At 37.6% G+C, this 20,145-nt stretch overlaps 1 protein-coding gene across 1 annotated transcript in view; it reads left to right on the forward strand.

The window, feature by feature from the left end:
• The window catches only part of SAMD3 (sterile alpha motif domain containing 3), a 56,909-nt gene that overhangs the window by 11,873 nt on the left and 24,891 nt on the right, over nucleotides 1-20,145 (forward strand). The window contains exons 3-5 of the mRNA XM_069077270.1: nucleotides 14,078-14,263; nucleotides 14,820-14,904; nucleotides 19,573-19,740. Of these exons, the coding sequence (XP_068933371.1) occupies nucleotides 14,078-14,263; nucleotides 14,820-14,904; nucleotides 19,573-19,740 (439 nt within the window). The remainder of the gene's footprint in view (nucleotides 1-14,077; nucleotides 14,264-14,819; nucleotides 14,905-19,572; nucleotides 19,741-20,145) is intronic.

Raw genomic sequence — 20,145 nt, forward strand, 5'->3', positions numbered from 1 at the left:
ATTCCTTCTAGTTCCAGTTAACATTCCATATCCTAGGAGAAGCCTTTCCTGAGCCTTTTTAAGGCTTGTGCCTTCCCTCTATTATCTCTAGTTATTCCGAATATATTATTCTGCACCATTATTTTCATGTTAGCTCTCCCATTATACTGTAAATTTCTTGAGGGGAGGGACTATCTTTTGCCTTTCTTTGTGTCCCCAGCACCTAAATACAGTGCTTGACATATGGTGGATGCCTCATAAGTGCTTATTGAGGGAGCCCCTTGAGTCTGAATCCTAATCTAACAAGTTTTATCTTCAAGGGCAATTCAAGTGAGAGATATCAAGCAGAGACAGAACTTTACCAACTCCAAATCAGTATCATTCGTCCATGATACAGGATGAGGATTTTGGGGACAACATTCTGGGAAGATCAAGCTGGGAACATTAACCAATTTTCTAGACTAGTTAGTGTCAAACCACCATGAGAGGTCCAACAGACTTTGTAAAGTGGAAACAGTATAAGAGATACTTGTTTATCAAAAGGTTGTTGGAAGTCATCTGTTTTTTAAGTCTTTCTCACCTAAATAGGACTGATTGGATTCATCTAGCACTGACATTATGTCACTGGGTAATATCTTGAATTTGTATTTCCTGGGGAGAAGTTGCACTTTTTTAATGATTAATGACTAAATGAGCCTTTTCCATTGGGAAGTAGCTGAGCTGCTATGTCAGTAGTTTTCTGGAAGGTACTTAGGGGAAATAGGTTGTAATTAGTGCTAGTCATAGCATCTGTCCCAGACAAGGCTCATTCCTTTATTTGCTATTCAATCACGGTCCCTTTCTATTCTTTTGATGCCTAGTTAGGGGAGGGCATGAATTCAAATAAACCTGTCGATGCTTCTTTTTCCTAAAAAAATATAAGAAGACTCATTATAAACTTTATTAAACAACAATAAAACCAATTAAACTTTCATTATAACTCTTTATATTAGAATGAATTTAACACATTACTACTTGTCAGGTCATCCTTTTGATTCAAATTCTATTATTTGTCCATTCATTCCCTTTCCTTTTGCCTTTTATTTGATTACAATTAGTACATATTTGGTTCATCTGGTTCTGCTTCCCTTCCCCATCACACGGGGTGTTTGTACATTTCTTTATATTCCTCATGCTTATCCATCTCAATTGCATTATACTATTTCGTTACCTGGGTAGAGGCTTCTTAAAGAATAGATAGAAAATGATCCGAGTGCTAGAAAAGTCTTAAAAGAAACTGGTAAGATAACTTCAGCCCCAATTTCACCGCATTTTTAAATGAATGCACATTTTCTTTCCAGAGTAAGGCAAATTGCAAATTAGCTTTGACTAAGCAGATGCTTTCTCTAATATTTTATGGTAAATTATGGGGCAGGGAGGCATGACCTGAGAGTCAGGAAGTCCTAGCTCTGATACATACTAGTTGTGTGATGTTAGTACATGTTATCTCCTCCATTAGATTATGATAGTTATGTGGTGCAGTAGACATAGCACTAGGCAGGGAGTCGGGAAGATGTGAGTTCAAATCCATTCTCAGACACTAATTGTGTGACAAGTCATGTAACCCTGTATACTTCTGTTTCTTCATCTGTAAAATGAGCTGGAGAAGGAAATGGGAAACCACTCTAGTATCTTTGTTAAGAAAACCCCAAACAAGATCACAAAAAGTCAGACATGACTTAAAAAAAAGACTGAACAAGAAACAACAAAATTATGAGCTACTTGAAATTAGGGACTCTTTTTGTCCTTTTTTTGTGAAAGCAATGCTTAGCACAATGCCTAGAACATAGCGAGTGCTTAAAAAAAAGCTTGTTGACTTGATTGGAGTGAAAAATGAGGGAAACAATTTATTTTTTGCTTCAATTTCACTTTTAGACACATTAGCTGTATGGAAAACACTTACAAAACTCACCAGGGGCTAACCCATCCAATGCCTGGGTGGTAGTAGGAATGAAGGGAGCTATATCTGGTCTTACTGTAAGATCAGGACTCAGGAAAGACTATCTGCCTCCCAACAAAGGCCAAACTGTGGACACAGACAATAAAAACAGTTGGAACATGAATATGAATGGAGTAGAATACAGGAAAATGTAGCTTGGGAACTGGGTTCCTTTGAACAGCTAGAAGAAGTCAAGGCATTCCCATGATCCTTCCCCCTTCTTGCTCTTGGTTCCTGGGAAATTGGAGACCCTCCCTACAGCAATAGAGTATATACAAACAAACATCATAGGGGCATGAAAGGGTGTAGGTTCTTAGCAAGTGTGTCAAAGTACAAATGTTCTCCCCCTGGAAGGTCCCTTGATCAATCCTTGGGCTTCTTTTCTGTTGAGGCTCTGATATTTATTCATTTTCAAATCCCAGGTATCAGTTATAACCACAGTAATCAGTGGTCCATTTCCCTCAGCTCTGGTTGAACTAGAACTTCAAAGTCTCATTCCTTCTAAATGTTTTTTCCAATTTTATGTAATGAACAAAGTATGAGCTTATCCTATTGTCTTTGCTTAATCAAAATAACAAATCTCAAGGTGCTTTTCTCCATAATATTTTTGACTCATTTGGACACATATGCTGTAATATACATGGAACACAGTTGGATTGACATGATCACATTTGCAACATTTCCTGGCATATGCCAAAGGCAAGCATTATTAAAGTATTTGGTTAAGAACCTGAGTATCATAACAGAAAGAGTAGTGGACTAGGAGTCATGAGACGTTGTTCTACCACTAAGAAACCATGACTCTACCCAAGTGATTTAACTTCCCTGGACCAGAGTTCCTTAACCTGTCAATCAATATTTTACAGTAAGGAAGCAGCAAAAGAGTTCCTTCTATCTCTAATAATCTATGGAGTTTTGAAGGTTTAGAGGTAGCTGGGTGGTGCAGTGAATAGAGCACTGGACCTGATGTCAGGGAGACCTCAGTTGAACTCCTGCCTTATATACTAGTTGTGACTCTGGGCAAGTCACATGACCTTTGTTTGACATAGTTTCTTCATGTGGGAAATGGTAATAATAATAACAATGGCATCTACTTCCCAGGGTTGTTGTGAGGATAAAATGAAATAATATTTGTAAAGTACTTTGCAAACCTTAAAGCACTATGTAAATGCAAGCTATTATTATTTTTACAGGGGTTAATACAACTTCTGGTAAAAGGCTTGTTCACGTAAATTGATGGGTGGTTAAGTATTGTCTATTCTTGGAATTCTATAAGTATCATTAAATGTTAATTGAATTGAATATAAATCGAACAGAATGAGGAATAAAACAGTCCTGTGGGACTTTTCAGAATGAACCATCCTTTGATTGCTACCTATTCCCATTAATTCTCATACCTAGGTAGCATCAGGGTCTATAGTATGCTGATGGATTCCGTAGTAATATTGATGCATCCCCCCCAAATTTCCATTTCTATCCTAAAAGCCTGTCCACTTGGGGTAGAAGGAAATTAAAGAAGTCCAGATGCAAGTAAAAGTGCTCTGTAATTTCCCTTATCAATTGGAATTTCTAAAAGGAGAACATCCAAGTGGGATCAGTCTAGATAGCAGAGTTAATCAATACAACATTAAAAGTAGATGGCCTAATGCTGAGCCTAAGTAAGAATCCATCCATTTTACAGTATCTCTAACAAGTTGTCATCCAATCTCCACTTGAAGACTTCTAGAGAGGGAGAAACTCCTGCCTCCCAATGAAGCTCATGCCATTTTGGTAAAGCTCTAATTGTTAAGAAATTTTTCTTTAGATCAAGCCAAAATCTGGACAACTTGGGCATGTGGTGTCTTTAATTCTGAAACCTAGACATTAGCTCAAAATGGGGATCCTAACCATTCTGAGAGGTAGTATGACCTAGAGCATGAGTTCTTAACCTAGGGTCAATAAACTTGTTTTAAAAAATATGTTGATAATCATAATAATAATAAAGCAATAACAAAATAAGACATTTTAATATGATTGGTTTCCTTTGTAATCTTAACTTAAAATCATTACTCTGAAAAGTCCATAGACTCCATCAGACTATGAGAGGGCCCTATGACAACACACAAACATGTTAGAACCCTGATCTAGTACATTTCGAGCTGACCTCTAAGTCAGGAAGAAATGACTGTAGACAGGTTCCAATCCTGACTGACACATACTAGCTGGGTGACCTTGAGGAAGACATTTAACCTCTCACTGCCCCAGATATCTTCCTAAGACTATATAAATTGCAGAACACTGCTGATTTGCCTTCATCAAAGTAAGTTTCCTCATTGGGAGTTTTCTAAACCAACAAAATTACAGATTCATCTCCCTCCAAAAACATAGTTTTATGAGTGTTTTTCTGTTTTAAAGAAGAGTCACCACCTAGCCACATAGATAGCTATTTTGGAGTGTACTCCTTTGGGGAAGTGTAACCTAAATAAATCCCTTATTTTCAACTGAGATTATCATTAAAGTTTTGCCTAAAGCTTCAGTATCACATGCTATTTAGAGTTACTGACATTTGATCCCTGAACAAATGACTAGTCAATAACAAGTCAGGTCACTTGAATTCCTTACACTGAGAGATCATTTGGTTGGGGACCAAAAATGAAATCTACTACCCTATAAATAATCTGAAATGTCAATACTTCTTTCCCCATTTCCCCCATTCTTAGATTTTCTCACTTACTAGATATAAGATTGATCCATTTATAGAATCTGAATCCTCTGAACTCTGAATCCTGAGCAACAAGTTGGTCAAAGGTCAGTCAGTGCCCATTGGCTAATCTCAATACAGACAGACAAGGTCATATAGCACCAGTTTGACCTGGTCTTATAGAACCAATACATATATAAACACATTATCTTATGTTTGGAGGAAAAAGTTATATCAGGTTACCCCTGCTTAAAATATGATAAAGTCACTGAAATCTGTGTATGATAATGCACTTGAAACACAAGAAGTATTTTGGACCCCAGTTTGAGCTCTAAGGAAAGTGTCAATATCGTTAGAAAATGGCCTACTGTCCATCACAGACTTTTGAAACTTGCCATCAGAGAGGCAGATACAAACAAAAACCAAAGTGAATTTTCTTAACTCAAGCTCACCCAAACTACAAAAGAATTGTGCTGTACCCCATTTTCAATATTAGGACAGGCAATTTATTACCATTTAATTTTCTACATAAGGAGGAGGTAGGGAAAGAGGGAAATGGAGGTACACTCTGTGTGTGTGTTCATAATCTCAGGGTTCCAAATCCTAAAATTGAAGACCTAGATTCTAGTTGGATATATAGATATATGCCCTGGCTAAGGATGATGGGGAATGGGGAAAATTATTGTTTATGCTTTCTTTTCTCTCCTTTTCTTTTCTTTTATTTTCCTTTCCTTTCCTTTCTTTTCTTTTCTTTCCACTTCTTTTCTTTCCTTGTCTTTTCTTCTCTTTTTTTATTTTTTAGTTTACATCATTCATTTCCACAAGATTTTGAGTTACAAATTTACCCACCACCCCAAAACAGCATTTCCACTGAATATCCCCTCCCCCAATCTGCTCTCTCCCATATCTTCCCCCATTCCCCCTTTGACTTTCCAGTAGGGCATGGTGGATCTCTATGCCCCAGTACCTGTATATCTCATTTTCCAGTTACATGTAAAATAACAATAATAATAATAATAATATGTATTTATATATTTTTAAACATTTGATTTCAAAACTTTGGATTCCATATTCTTTCCGTTCCTCCCTCATCACCCACCCCCAACTGGGAAGGCAAGCAATCAATATAGGTCGTACATGTGTAGCCATGCAAAACATTTCCATAGTGAATACATTGTGAAAGACTGACTATACTTCCCTCCATCCCATCCCACCCCCCACTTGTTCCATTCTCTACTTTTTCAAAAGTGGGTGCTTCCAACTTCCCTCCCCCCCAGCCTGACCTCCCTTCCATCATCTCCCCTCTCTTCCCCTTCCCCTCTACTCTCCTGTAGGGTGAGATACCCTATTTAGTTTGTATGTCATTCCCTCCCTGAGTCAAATTCAACAAGAATAAGGTTGACTCATTCCCTTTTGCCTTCCTATTCTTCCCCTTCATTGTAACAGTTTTCCCTTGCCTCTTCTATATGAGATAATTTACCCCATTCTGTCTCTCCCCATCTCCTCTCATTATATTGCTCTCTCACCTCTTAATTTCACCTTTTAAGTATCATCCCTTACTATTCAATTGGTCCTGTGCCCTCTGCCTCTGTATACCTGTAGACATATATACACACACTCACATATGAATTCATATGCCCATATACCCTCCTATATAGACATATATATGTATGTATACATATACACATATACATACACACACATATATACATTTCTATTCCCTTCAACTATTCTCATTCTGAAAAAAGTTTCATAAGTTACAATTATTGTTTTCCCATGTAGTAATGTTAATAGTTCAACTTTGATAAGTTTCTTATGATTTCTTTTCCCTGTTTACCTTCTCAGGCTTCTCTTACTTCTTGTATCTGAATGTCAAATTTTCCATTCAACTATGGTTTTTTCATCAAGAATGCTTGAAAGTCCTCTATTCCACTGAATGACCATATTTTCCCCTGAAACATGATACTCAGTTTTTCTGGGTAGGTGATTCTTGGTTTTAATCCCAGCTCCTTTGCCCTCCATAATATCATATTCCAAGCTCTTCAATCCCTCAGTGTAGAAGCTGCCAGATCCTGTATTATCCTGATTGTGTTTCCACAATATTCAAAGTGTTTCTTCTTGGCTGCTTATAATATTTTCTCCTTGATCTGGGAACTAAGGAACCTGGCTATAATATTCCTAGGAGTTTTCTTTTGGGGATCTTTTTCAGATGATCAGTGGACTCTTTCAACCTTTATTTTGTCCTCTGGGTTCTAAAACATCAGGGCAATTTTCCTTGAGAATTTCTTGAAGGATGATTTCTAAGTTCTTTTTTTGATCATGGCTTTCAGGTAGTCCAAAATTTTTTAAATTACCTCTCCTGGATCTATTTTCCAGGTCAGTGTCTTTTCCAGTGAAATATTTCACATTGCCTTCCATTTTTTCATTAGTTTGGATCTGTTTTATAGTATCTTGATTTCTCATAAAGTCACTAGCTTCCATTTGCTTCAATCTAATTCTGAAGGAATGATTCTCTTCAGTGAACTTTTGAGATTGTTTTTTTCTGGCAAAATTGTCTTTTTAAGGCATTCTTCTCCTCATTGCCTTTTTGAGCCTCTTTTGCCATCTGAATTAGTCTATTTTTAAGGTGTTTTTGTCTTCAGGCAAGTTGTTGACTCTCATTTCATAATTTTCTTGCACTGTTCTCATTTCTCTTCCCAATTTTTCCTCCACTTCTCTTATTTGATTTTCAAAATCCTTTTTAAGCTCCTCTATGGCCTGTAACCAGGTCATATTTTTCTTGGAAGCTTTTGGTGCTGGAGTTCTGACTTCACTGTCTTCCTCCTCTTCCATGCCTTGATCCTTTTTGTCCCCAAAAATAGGAGGGTAAAGTTGGATTTCTCTGTTTGCTTTGCTTCCTTTACTTGTTCATGTTGCCACTCAATTACTTGACTTTTGAGCTTTTTGCCACAGTAGAACTCTGCTACCAGAAATGGGAGCTTTATCCCAAACACTGGCATTTACACATCTGCTGGAGGTATTAGGTGGGTGCCCTCTATGAAACCTCCACACACTCTGGCAGACTGCTCATGCACCCTAGGACCTCCACCCTAGACAGCAGTCCAGATCTAAGCAAGTTTATGCAAGAGCGATTATCCCTCAGACTGGTTGCTTGGTGCCCCCTACAATCTGTAGACCAGGAAGCAATCTGAAGCAGCCACGAGGTGGCGGCTGCATGGCTGTGGAGCCTTAGCTCCTTCTTCCCCTGGGGGCAAAGGCCAGATCACACTCTGAATTCCCAGGTCCCAAAATCCACACTGCATTGACCTTTCACTTTTTTCTTGGCATCTATGGGTTGATAATTCTGGAAACCAGCACAGCTGCTGGTGATCTGAAGTCCCTCCAGCCAGTGGCTGGTCAAGCCTGCCCTGAGGCTAAAAGCCTGGGCTCCCTAAGGGCGGGGGTCAGCTTCCAGAGTGCACTGCGCTCCCTGCAGGCCTGCCAGGTTGTCCTCTTTGGGAGGTTAGCTTCTCTGTGTCATTTTGTGGGTTCTGTAGCTCCAAAGTTTGTCTAGAGTCATTTTTTACATGAATTGGAGGAGTTGGGAGCCAGAGCTGCTCAGAAGTCCTGTTTCTACTCTGCCATCTTGACTCCTCCCCTTTCTTTTTTTTTCTTTTCCTTTCTTTTCTTTTCTTTTTTTTCCTCTTCTTTTCTTTCCTATGGGGAAAGCTAGGCAATTGGGGTTAAGTGACTTGCCCAAGGTCACACAACTAGTTAAGTGTCAAGTGTCTGAGGCTGCATTTGAACTCAAGTCCTCATGACTTCAGGGGGGTGCTGTATTCACTGTATCACCTAGCTGCCCCTAATGCTTTATTTTCTGTATCACACTAAGCCCTAGAGAAAGCTCATCAGTACTTATCCTACCATGTATAATGGGATTTAAATGAGTTTTATTTGTTATCACTCAGTACTTTTCCTATTGATTGTTTACATGGTCTTCCCTCCTTTTTCTTCTTCTCTATGCTTGAATAGATTCATATGTGCCCCTGACTATGCATTTCATTGACTTAATCCTCTGTGAGTCTTATGAAGTGACAGATATGGGGGCCAAAGGCTGCAAAATAGTAAATAGCAAAAAAAAATCCTGAGAACTCAAAGCATTTGTGTTACACATCAAAGTGAAATGTACCAGCAGCTGAATAAAAGATAGAGAGATCATCTTTCCTCAACACCATTCAAGTCATGCAAAAAAGTAATTATTTATCTTATTTGAAGACTATCTCACTTACCTGACCCACAACTGGCCTGTCTCTTCAATCTGGACTCTCTGTGAACCTACTGAATTGTACATCTTCTCTTGTTTGGTTGCTAAAGTGCAAAAATATTAGCAAAGCAGGGCAAAGCCAGTCTTCCCTGTTTAATATATGTGGCTATATGCTAAACATTCTTGCCCAACTTGTGATTCTGAAGAATCATACATATCTCAGAGGCCTCTATTTTTATGTCTCAGTTTTAGATAATGAGTAGAAATTATAACCATGTTCCCAACCACTCAAGCATCCTTCTGATCTCACTCACTAGATGTGAGACTAATCCATTGGCAGCTGTTTTTAAACACATTTTCTCATATTCTTGTACCTTCTTCCATGCTTCTTGTTTTTCTTGGTCTCTTAAACCTCTAGATGTTTCCATGCTATTTATTTTTATATTTACTCCAGTGGTACATGGTATCCCATTCTCTATGGTTCTAAATGCCTGATCCCTGAGTTCTAGGAGTATAAAGGAGTATATAATTAGGAGTACAATTATGAAATGGAAGGGCCAAATCTGGTGAAATGTGTTTCTTTAGTGTGGCTATTCTGTCTGGCAGGTCATGAACATTTTACTCGGTCCCTGCGTAATTTCCTGTCACTTTTCACTGATCTCTTTTTAGCAATGGGCCTAGTCTGAGCAATGCTTTCAAAGTGAAGAGTAGAAATGGAAATAAGAATAGCAAGGAGAATTCCACCCTTGTCCCCCATTCTCCTTTGTAGAGAACCATTCTGTCATTTAAAAAAATGAGGATAATAATACAAGGCCCTTCCCCTTAGTAGAAAATTGTTCATAACAAGGACACTTTTGGGAAATGTGTTTACATGATACAGAAAGTTAGGGCAAAAGAGAAGAGATGATTTATTCTTTCAAATGATTAATTAATAATATTAGTATTATTAATTAGACATATTAATAATTATTATTAATTCTAGTTAATAATATTCTTTATTAAGCACCCACATATAAGAATACTGTTACAGGTGCTGGGGAAGCTATAAAGCTTCATCGAGACATAGTCCCTGCACTCTGTATCTCACAGTCCAGAAGAGACAGAGGTAATTAGAACACATAGCACAGTAAAATGTAACAGTGTTATTGTAATGTAACTTAACAAAGCATAACCTAATACAACACAACAAAAATATCTTCATTAAGGAGATACAGAACAATGTTCCATGTGAAGTCCCCAAAAGTTTCAATTTTGTAATATTCAAAACCTGTCTACAACATTGTAAAATCACAGCATGGTGACATTGAGATTAGCTGAACTGCTAAGAAACATCTTTTGGCTAATGGTACCGATGGTTGAGTAACATCAAGAACCTTAAAGCCTCTGTTCAGTTATTACTCTATTTTTATGTACTCATTACATAAATTACAATACCCAAATGGCACACACTCTAATGGCTGAAGTTGCCTCCGGTGGGGATCCCTTGATCTGATTCAGGCCACATGCATAAGGTTCAATTGAAAATTGAACTTTCCTTTAAAGAAATTCTTAGATTGGATACGTAGTCTATCTTCCATATTGGCCATTGAATGGTTCTAAATGTTTCTATGGTTCTAAATGTCTCACCCCTGCATTGTAGGAGTTCCACTGTGGTTTAGGTGCCCCTTCATAAAATTTCTCTCTTTTTAAAGATGATATTTCTTTGGTTATGACTTCATGGAAATAAAGACAATCTTAATATAGTGCAAATCATTCTTTTATTTATTTTTCCTTCATGCTTGAACGTTATTTAAGTATTTCCACATCATCTTAAGTTTTCATCATATTAAGCAAGGATGTAATAATAGTCAAAACAGATTTAATCAATACATGAGTATTCAGTAAATGTGTTTTGAGTATTCAACATTGTTCTAGGCTTTAGAAATAATCTTAGTCACCTCCCTAATTTCACAGATGAAGAAACACAGGCTTTTTAAAAAAATCATGTTGTCTGTGTTGGAGGCATGAGATGGAAGAAAAGGGTCTGGGTAGGATCCATGTGGGGATGGAGAGGACCATTTTAGTAAAAGAGGTCAACCAGAATAATAATCATGCTGTCAACAGCATGACAGCATGATGGGAGGTAGAAGTAGTTAATGACTGTTCAGGGAAATGCTTTTCACCTCTAGACATGGCTACAGAAAACTTTGCAAGCCCCAACATCAGCAGATGTTTTGTAGTCTCCTATGTTTTGCTGAATAGATGCTACAAGCTGTTTTAGCAGGATAACTGTGATTGTGTTTTACTTGGCCCTGAGAGATACTTTTATTACTGTATTTTGTTCTATTGCACTGGATGTTCTTTATAACCATCAAGTAATAAATTCAATGAGATCTTATCTTCTCTGTACCTTTCAGTCAGTTTTGTGGCACTCAAGATATTGCTGGCTATAGAATATTGGTTGCAAAAGCTTGTCTTTTTTCTTTTTCATCAAGTATACCCTTTGTGGGGGAGGGCTTTTTTTTGGGGGGGGGTAGAAAGTGCAGCTAGGTGATGCAGTGGATGGAGTATAGAGTGCTGGGCCTGGAGTCAGGAAGACATCTCCCTGAATTCAAATCTGGCCTCATACACTTACTAACTGTGTGACCCTGAGCAAGTCACTTAACCCTGTTGGCCTCAAGAAATAGCAAACCACCCCAGTATCTTTGCCAAGAAAACTTCAAATGGGGTTACTGAGAGTCAGAAAAGACTAAAAATGACTAAATAACAACTCTTTTTAGCATGTAGATAAAATCCCATACTTTACCACAGAGATTAGAGTGGGTATAGTAGTTTTATGTCCTTTTGACTGCCTTTTTAATATCTCTCATTCTTTCAGATATCTTGAGACTCAATGACTCAGTGCCTTCAAAACTGTGTCACCTTTAGCATGGATATAATCTATGTGTTATTTGATCTTTTCTCCCTCTCCCTCTCTCCCCCTTCCCATCCCATGTTTTCATGTTTTTCTTCCTTCATTCCTTTCTTTCCTAGAGCAATAGGAAAACATAACCTAGTACACATTCCCAAAGAGTATAAACTCTCAGTTCATACTATGGTACCATAGTAACTGAAAAAACCAGATCATCTAAAATGCATACCTCAAAAATAAGCCACGGGGCATCTGGACCCATAGCTAGGTCAAGACTGCTGAGTTTCTCCAGCATAAAATCTGCATCTCCACTCAGATCTTTCCCAAGCCTTTTCACAATTCAATAACCTGGAGATCTCCTATTTATATGTTATGGGATCTCAGGAACATGCTGGGATTCTTGAATTGTTAGATGCTACCACCAGAGTCTTGAACTCTCCTCACTTGGACCCTACATGCTGGCTTCATTTTTTTCTTTTTCAATATTTTATTGATTTTTTAACATTGTCACTTCACAATACTTCCTCCTCCAATAGAATCCTTCCTTATAATAAAGTACAGTTAAGCTAAACAAACAGAAACTTTGACTATGTCTGATGAAATGTACCTCATTTCTCACATGTTGCACAACACCTCTCTATGAGAGAAGGGATGCATATTTTTCATCATCTGAAATCAAGATTAATCATTAATCTGTTTGCCAACTTTAGTGTTGTTTCCATTTACAATATTATGGTTGTTACATTTTTATCTTGGTTCTACTTGCCCCTCTATATCAGTTTGTATAAATCTTTACATGTTTCTCTGAATTCCTCAGATTTGTCTTTTCTTATAGTAAAGTAATATTCTGTTACATTATGCAACATGATTTGTTCAGATATGCCCCAATTGATGGAAAATTCTTTTATTTCCATTTTTGTGCTACCACAAAAAGTGCTTCTGTGATTATTTTTCTGTATATGGAAGCTTTTCTGGTGTCTCTAACTTCCTTGGGCAATATGCCTGGTAGCAATATTACTGGAACACACTGTATGTAAATATTAGTCATTTTCTACAAAGAGAGCAATCATTTAAAATGTGGGTCATTCCTCTCTGAATGATGCAGAGCAGAGAGGTGGAGAAGTGCTTTCATTTTGCCCATTGGCAAACTCAATAATGGATATGACTAGTGCTATTATTTAGTCTCACTGTGAAGCTTTATTTATTATTAATCTATTTATTTATTTATTTTTACCTTAGGCAGTACAAATACCATCTGCATGTTGTATATGAGTGTTTAAAGTTATGGCTGCCAGCATCTGCTGCCAAAGTTGGATTTATTTTTAATTCTTGATGAGTCACTTGTCTTGTGTAACATTAGATTGAATTTGTGTTAGTTGGCATAGTTTGGAATCTACTCTGCCCCCAGAATATCATTAAGTCATTTTTGCTGCCTTTCAAAGCCCTGTAATTGTACACAAAGGGAAAATTCAATTCCTCTGATCTGCACAGTGAGACTGCTATCTGAATAATATTTACTGACAGTTCACATATGCACTGTGTAGTTCTAGGTGTTGGACAGAAGTGCTGGTACTAACCTTTATAATTCCTCCCTTGGCATCACTGATATGGGAAATGAGATAAGGACATCTTGTTGAAATCAGGGAAGAGAGAGCAAATAAGAAGTCATCATGCAAGATTCTGGGAGGGGAGAGGGAGGGGATTGTGTTGCTTGTTGTTGTCTTGCTTTTATTTGAGTTATTTTTCATTTCACAGACTTTTCATTTTCAAACTCAAGGGAGTCTCGCAGACGCTTCCTGTTGACCTGGTTCTCCTTTCCCCTTTAGGGACCCAAAAAATGCTCTCTAAATCCCAGGCCCAATTGCCATCATTCATCTGTTCCCTCCCTACTTAGAATCCTCCCCTGTGTTAGGAGAACTCTGTCTTGTTGGGAACCCTTAGCCCATGGTCTCTGTTCCTCCAGCATTTTGATCCAGGTGAGGACCTAACAAAAATCTACATTATATTGGTGTCTTTTAATGGAGAAAATTAAGGAAAGGGATGGGAAGGAAAGACATAGGATGAATAGAAGAACCCAGATACAGGCAAGAATTGTGCCAGCATAGCCAGCCCTTCTGTGCATGCAAAGATGAATGAAATATCACACCCACCCAAGTGACTTCCCAATCAGAAAACCCCCAGTAAACAACTGACATCATTATTGCTTACAGCAAAGATAATGAATGAATGCGATTTATCATAAAAAATGAAAATACCTATTTTAGTTTATTATTTTTTTGTTTTGTTGTGATTTGGTTTGGTTGACAGAAAAAATGTGAAACATCTTCTAGCAAGGAACAAGGCACTACAGTGGACAAAATCTTATATTTTACCGGACTTCCCATATGATGTCAAATGCATGTTAACTGAGCAAAAATGTCCAGATCACAGCATGAGGATAAGGATCATTGAGTTTTTACAGGCAGACATGACAAAGTATCTGGAAGGGTCATTGTAAGTATGAATTTTCTGGATATATTGCTTTAGGGGAGTATTTGTTCACAATATAAGCTCTAAATCATACAGACTTGGCTCTTTTCAGTGTTTAAATGACGAATTGCTGAAGCATTCAACAGTGCCTATTATTCAAATGTCTATTCTGATTTGTTCCTAACAGGACTATAAAGAGAGAGATTTGAAGAAACATGATCACAATCCATCTGCTATTATGCAAATCCCAATTTTACCAAAAGCATAGGATACAAGCTTATTTTTGTTAATGACCTCTTTGTAGAAAGGATTCTTGCTCAAGTTGGTCTAGATCAGGAGTGTCAATATTGGGTAACTCCCAGGCAGAACCAGATTAGAATGTAATTGGGAATCATTTAACAAAATAAATAGAAATACAATGTAATATAGATGATGTTAATTTGTGGTGTTCTAAATCAGTATGTGGTTGCAGGTATCCAATTCTATTTGAGTTTGACAGCATTGTTCTAGGTGACCTCTGAGCTCCCTTCTAACCCAGAAATTCTTTGAAATTATTTCCTTTGTGATATTGTTTGAGCAGGTACCCAACAACCCAACAATACAATGATGTTGTCAATGCCCTGCTTCAGGCATACCCATTCCTTGATGAGGATGGCAGTGGTTTTGTAAGTATCCTCAGTGATATAAGCCTTCTTATCCTTACTTGTTGTTGTTCAGTCATTTTTCAGTTATGTCTTTCTCTTTGTGACCCCATTTGGAGTTTTCTTGGCAAAGATATTGGAGTGGTTTGCCACTTCCTTCTCCAGCTCATTTTGCAAATGAGGAAATTGAGTTAAACAGGGGTAAGTGATTTTCCTGGGGTCACACGGCTAATAAATGTCTGAGATTGGAACTGAACTCACGTCCTTGTATCAGCATGCACCCTAGAATACCCAGGATGGCCTGTTAGCAGAGGTTCATTGATCTTCTTTTAAAGACTGCTCAAAAGGGGTTAAAAATCTTACTTTTAATTGCATTCACTAATTCAGGTGAAAGGTCAGTACCCTGAACTTGGAGAAAACACAGAAAAATTAGCACAAAGACCAATGACGAGGTTCCAGCTGTCTGAACATAGCAATATTGTTATACACTTTACATACATTACTGTATCAAGGGGGCACAGACAACATCTGAGTAGTGGGGGGGCTCTGAATATTCGGCTACTAGGAGTTTCCACCAGGAAATCAAAAGACCCTTTTCATTAGCAAACCCCCAAAGCAAAATGCCAACCTCCCAGAATATATAACAAAGACTTGGCCCCTGATTAGCTCAGAGCTAGAAGGCACAAAACCTGCTTGACTCAGCATAACTGTGAATTATCAGGGCTCAAAGGAGATTAATCCTTCAGATGTTTACAATTTAGCCTGAGCCTGGGAAACTGAACTCCAAAAAGAAAAACGACAAATATCCTGACTTGTTTGCACTTAAATTCCTCCTAACGCCAGGCTTGGCACTCTATCCCCTGCACCACCTAGCTACTCCTACCTTTACTTGACTTTAAGTAATTTTGTGCCTATACATAAGATTTAGTGGAGATATGTATAACAGTCCTGCCTCAGACACACACTGACTGGATGATGCTGGACAAATAATTTGATTTCTCAGTTGCTTCAAGCAACTTTCTAATAGAAGGTGCCAACCTGCATTGATAAAAGGCATTTCCTCTCCTGGGAGTTTCCTATGCCAATGAAATCACAGGTCTTATTCCTCTGCCTATGTTCCTATAATAGTAGGATTTGGTAGAGAAAATTTGGGAAGTACATATAGAAAAAGAAAGCTATCCTTCCTATTTAAAAAAAAAAAACTATTTTTGCATCATTTTTATCATTGCTTTGTCTTTATCAGTTTTTCTTCACCTCTTGCTCTCTTTTCTTGCCTTCTAATTGGCCTTCAATATATATGTTTCCTTTAGGTAGCTAGGCAGCACAGAATAGAATATTGCTCTTGGAGTAAGGAAGTCCTGCATTCAAATCCTGCCTCAGAAAATCACAAACTGGTTAAGTCACTTAACCTCTCAAAGCCTCAGTTTCCTCATCTGTACAATGGGGATAATAACACCATCTGCCACAAGGGGGTCATTGTGAAGACCAAATGAGACACCACATCTTGGAGTGCTATATAAATGTTAGCTATTATAATTACATTTCTTCCCCTACCTCTGAAGATTGGTTTGTATAATCCTTTAATTAAAAAAAAAAAACAGAGGCAAGAAGACTGAAGACCTAGAAAGTTACCCATTAACCATTATTTATGGCCTGGTTCAGATTCCTAGATAGAGAAGCCTAGAGGCTTGATAACCATTGTTCATAAGTGTGTCCTAAATGGCTTGTGATAAGGAAAGAGTAAGGGACTTAAAATCAGACAATCTGACCTTGTTACTTAGTCAAGTAACATTAGACAATTTTTTTCAATTAATACTTGAAGGACCAATGGTATCAGTTGACATAACAATGTTATTAAATTTTTGCTTAAAAATCAAAATTTTTCTTCAATTTCTATTTTCTTTGTCGTATAGATAAAAAAAAATGCACTGCATCAATTGACACAGGTTGTTTCTTCAAGATATTCTTAAATTCTTGTCCTTCTTTAACAATCATGTATTTTCTCTCACTCTCATCAGCTTAAAACAAATGTAAAACAAAACAAATGACCTCATTAGCCATGTCCAAAACTATATGTTTAATTTTACAATTTAAGTCCATCATTGTTCCATCAGAAGGTGACAAGATACTTCATCATTGGTCCTCCAGAATTGGGGCTGGTCATGGCATTGAGCAAAAATATCAAGTCTTTCAATGTTGTTTGCCTTCACACTGTTGCTGTTATTGTATAAATTGCTCCCCTCACTTCACTCTACATGAATTCATGTGAGTCTTCCCTTATTTCTTCTAAAATTGTCTCATCATTTCTTATGGCCCAATAAATAGTCTATTGATTTTAAGCAAATCACTTTCCTGGGCCTCAATTAAATATGCATAAAATGGGAATGATGATACTTAGAATTGTAGAATTAGATTGGAAAGGGACCATCAAGGTCATGTCACCCAAAACCTTTATTTTATAGAAGAGGAAACTGAGCAGAGAGTTTAAATGATTTGCCCGAGGTCACACCAGTAGAAAGTAGCATAGAAGAGATTTAAACCCTGGTCCTCTGACTAGAAATCCATTGTATTCTCTCAGTTATTTCTTTCACCTTGGGGGTTTAGAGTTCTTTCCATGAAGTGGTGGCCATTATTTGTATAGCTCTTTAAGGCTAAACTTCTGCTTGTTTTAATGAATATCAAAGTGAGATTTCATTTAAAAATAGTGTTATTCTTCAGTTGTGTCTGACTCTTCATGAGTTTTTCTTGGCAATGACACTGGAGTAGTTTGTCATTTCCTCCTCCAGCTCATTTTATGGATGAGGAAACTGAGACAAAGTTAAGTGACTTGCCCACAGTCATACAGTTAGAAAGTGTCTGAATCTGGATTGAAACACAGGTCTTCCTGTGCTCTATCCACTACATCACCTAACTGTCAGTTATAAAGCATAACTGATGGCTATTTATAATATAGTACATTTTGCCCATTTGTGCCTTCAAAAAGCTTCACTGATGAAGAGATGAACAAAATTGTTTAATAAACTATAATCCAAACATGGGCATGAATGTTGCAAGTTGAAACATGAACAAGTAGATAGTTGCCAAATATTCTTCTGTAAATGGGTCCAAATTTCTCTTATCTTTTTTATGCTGAGAATAGAGCCAGGTGAAATATTCTGAGAACAGGAAGAATGTGAAAACTTCTGAATGTTCAGTGACATGGATCATTTCAATGTGCTTAGAAAACACAGGGAGAAGTTCCATGGGAGACCTTCATGTACCTTCTGTAATGGAACATACAGAGATAGAGAAGTCATGAATCACTAGCAGGATAGCTCCTAGTTGGTCTCTTTGCCCACCAGTGGCATCACCTTTTCACTGGCTGTCTCCTAGATCTGGAATGTTTTACCCTCTCATTTCTGCCTCCTGGTTTCCCTCAAGACAGTTCAGATTCTATTTTCTGCAAGAGGTCTTTCCCAATCTGTACCCAATGCTCTGCCCCCAACACATACTTTTTGCCAATGCTTTCTTCACTTCTGAGATCACCTTCCATCCACTCTCTGTATATCTAGTATGAACCTATCTATTTACTATGAATTGTTAGACTGTGAACCCCTTGAGGAAAAAGACTGTGTTTTATATTTTTTGTATCCTCAACACTTAACACAGTGTTTGACACATAGTAAGTGTGCTGGTTAGTTTTTTCTTGAAGACCTCTAGAGAAAAGAAATCCACCATTTCTCAATTCGACTCATTTCACACTTCTAAAAGGGGATTTTCCCCACATATTTTTGTAGCCTAATTCTGTCTGTCTTTCACTTATATATCCTAGTTCTTCCCTCTGTCCCTTAGGACAACCAAATCTAATTGCTCTTTTTTATGATAGCCCTTTATATAAGGGTGTGTGTGTGTGTGTGTGTGTGTGTGTGTGTGTGTGTGTGTGTGTGTGTGTGTGTGTGTGTGTGTAAAATGCTCCACATTCTTCAACTATATACATACACATATAGACTTAGGGTAGATGTTCTCGTTCTTTGAACTGATCCTCATGTATCCAGTAATGTCACCATCTTTGTTGTTCTCTGAAACTTTCCAAAGTGTCAGTGTCCTCCCAAAAATGTGGTGCCTGGAATCATAGATTAAACATCCCACATGTGGCCTAATCAAGCTATAGTATAGCAGGATTCTCCTGTAGTAAGTAGGACATTAGGAGGAAATTGGAGGGATAGAATTCATAATGAAATCATATGCCAATGTTGGCACAGTTGCCAAAACAAAACAAGAAAATTACATCCTGAGTTCCAGACCTTTGGTTTAGTTCACTGGACCATATATACTTCCTCTTCTTTAAGAGGACAGCAGACTGAAATCTCAAGCTGTGAAAAGAAGCCATCGGAATCCATTGTAGGTAGGTTTCCCTATTTTCCCAAACATGAAGTCTCAACACTACCCTGCTGACAGCTATGTTAGCCAAAAAGGTTTCCAAATGATGACAGAAAAATGTTTTTTGAGAATTTTTCAGTTCCTCCTCTGGAGGACTTGTAGCCAAAGACCAATATCACTTCTCTCCTAAATCTCAGCAAATGAATGAAGTATGCTTTAGTGTGAAAATGTCTCCAAAGCCAGAACTGACAGTAGAGTGAGATTTCCTGGTTCATGGAGGATTGTCGAAAACCTCATGGTGAGTAACCAAAGAATATCTGTCACTTTATTCAGTTTCTGTGGAAACGAGCACTCAAAGACCGCTTCAAATATGTTCGGAGACCCATAGAAGACGATGAGCAGGTGATGAGGAACAAGTGTAAATTTGGCCACAGAAAAGGACAGACAAGGAAATCTCTCACGGAAATCAGGTGTGAAGAAATTCAGATTGTCCAGATAAAAGTAAGTCTGAGCATCCAACATCTTCAGTGTGTTTCCAATTTATTTGAAAGTTGCATGACTTCCCTGAGAATACAAGGCAGGGCTAAAAAGTTAATTCCTCAATTTTGTTAAGTAACTTTTAAGTTGGTCTTGAAGGCAATCTCAAGAATTCCAAAATGACTTTGATCCAAGGCAGCATTGTTTGAATATGTGTATAGTCTCTGCAGGTGTAGACATTAAAGGATGGCTCTTTTGACATAGGCCTTCTGGTTAGGCAGCATGGCACCATGTTAAAAAGAAAAGTATTTTTTTTTAAAGTAAATAGTCCTGGATTCTGGATGGATGGATAGATGGATAGATGATAGATAGATAGATAGATAGATAGATAGATAGATAGATAGATAGATAGATAGATAGATAGATAGA

The sequence above is a fragment of the Petaurus breviceps genome, unplaced genomic scaffold (genome assembly GCF_028583685.1).
Source record: "Petaurus breviceps papuanus isolate PSGF00001 unplaced genomic scaffold, PetGlider_PUasm1.0 90977, whole genome shotgun sequence".
Taxonomy (NCBI): Eukaryota; Metazoa; Chordata; class Mammalia; order Diprotodontia; family Petauridae; genus Petaurus; species Petaurus breviceps.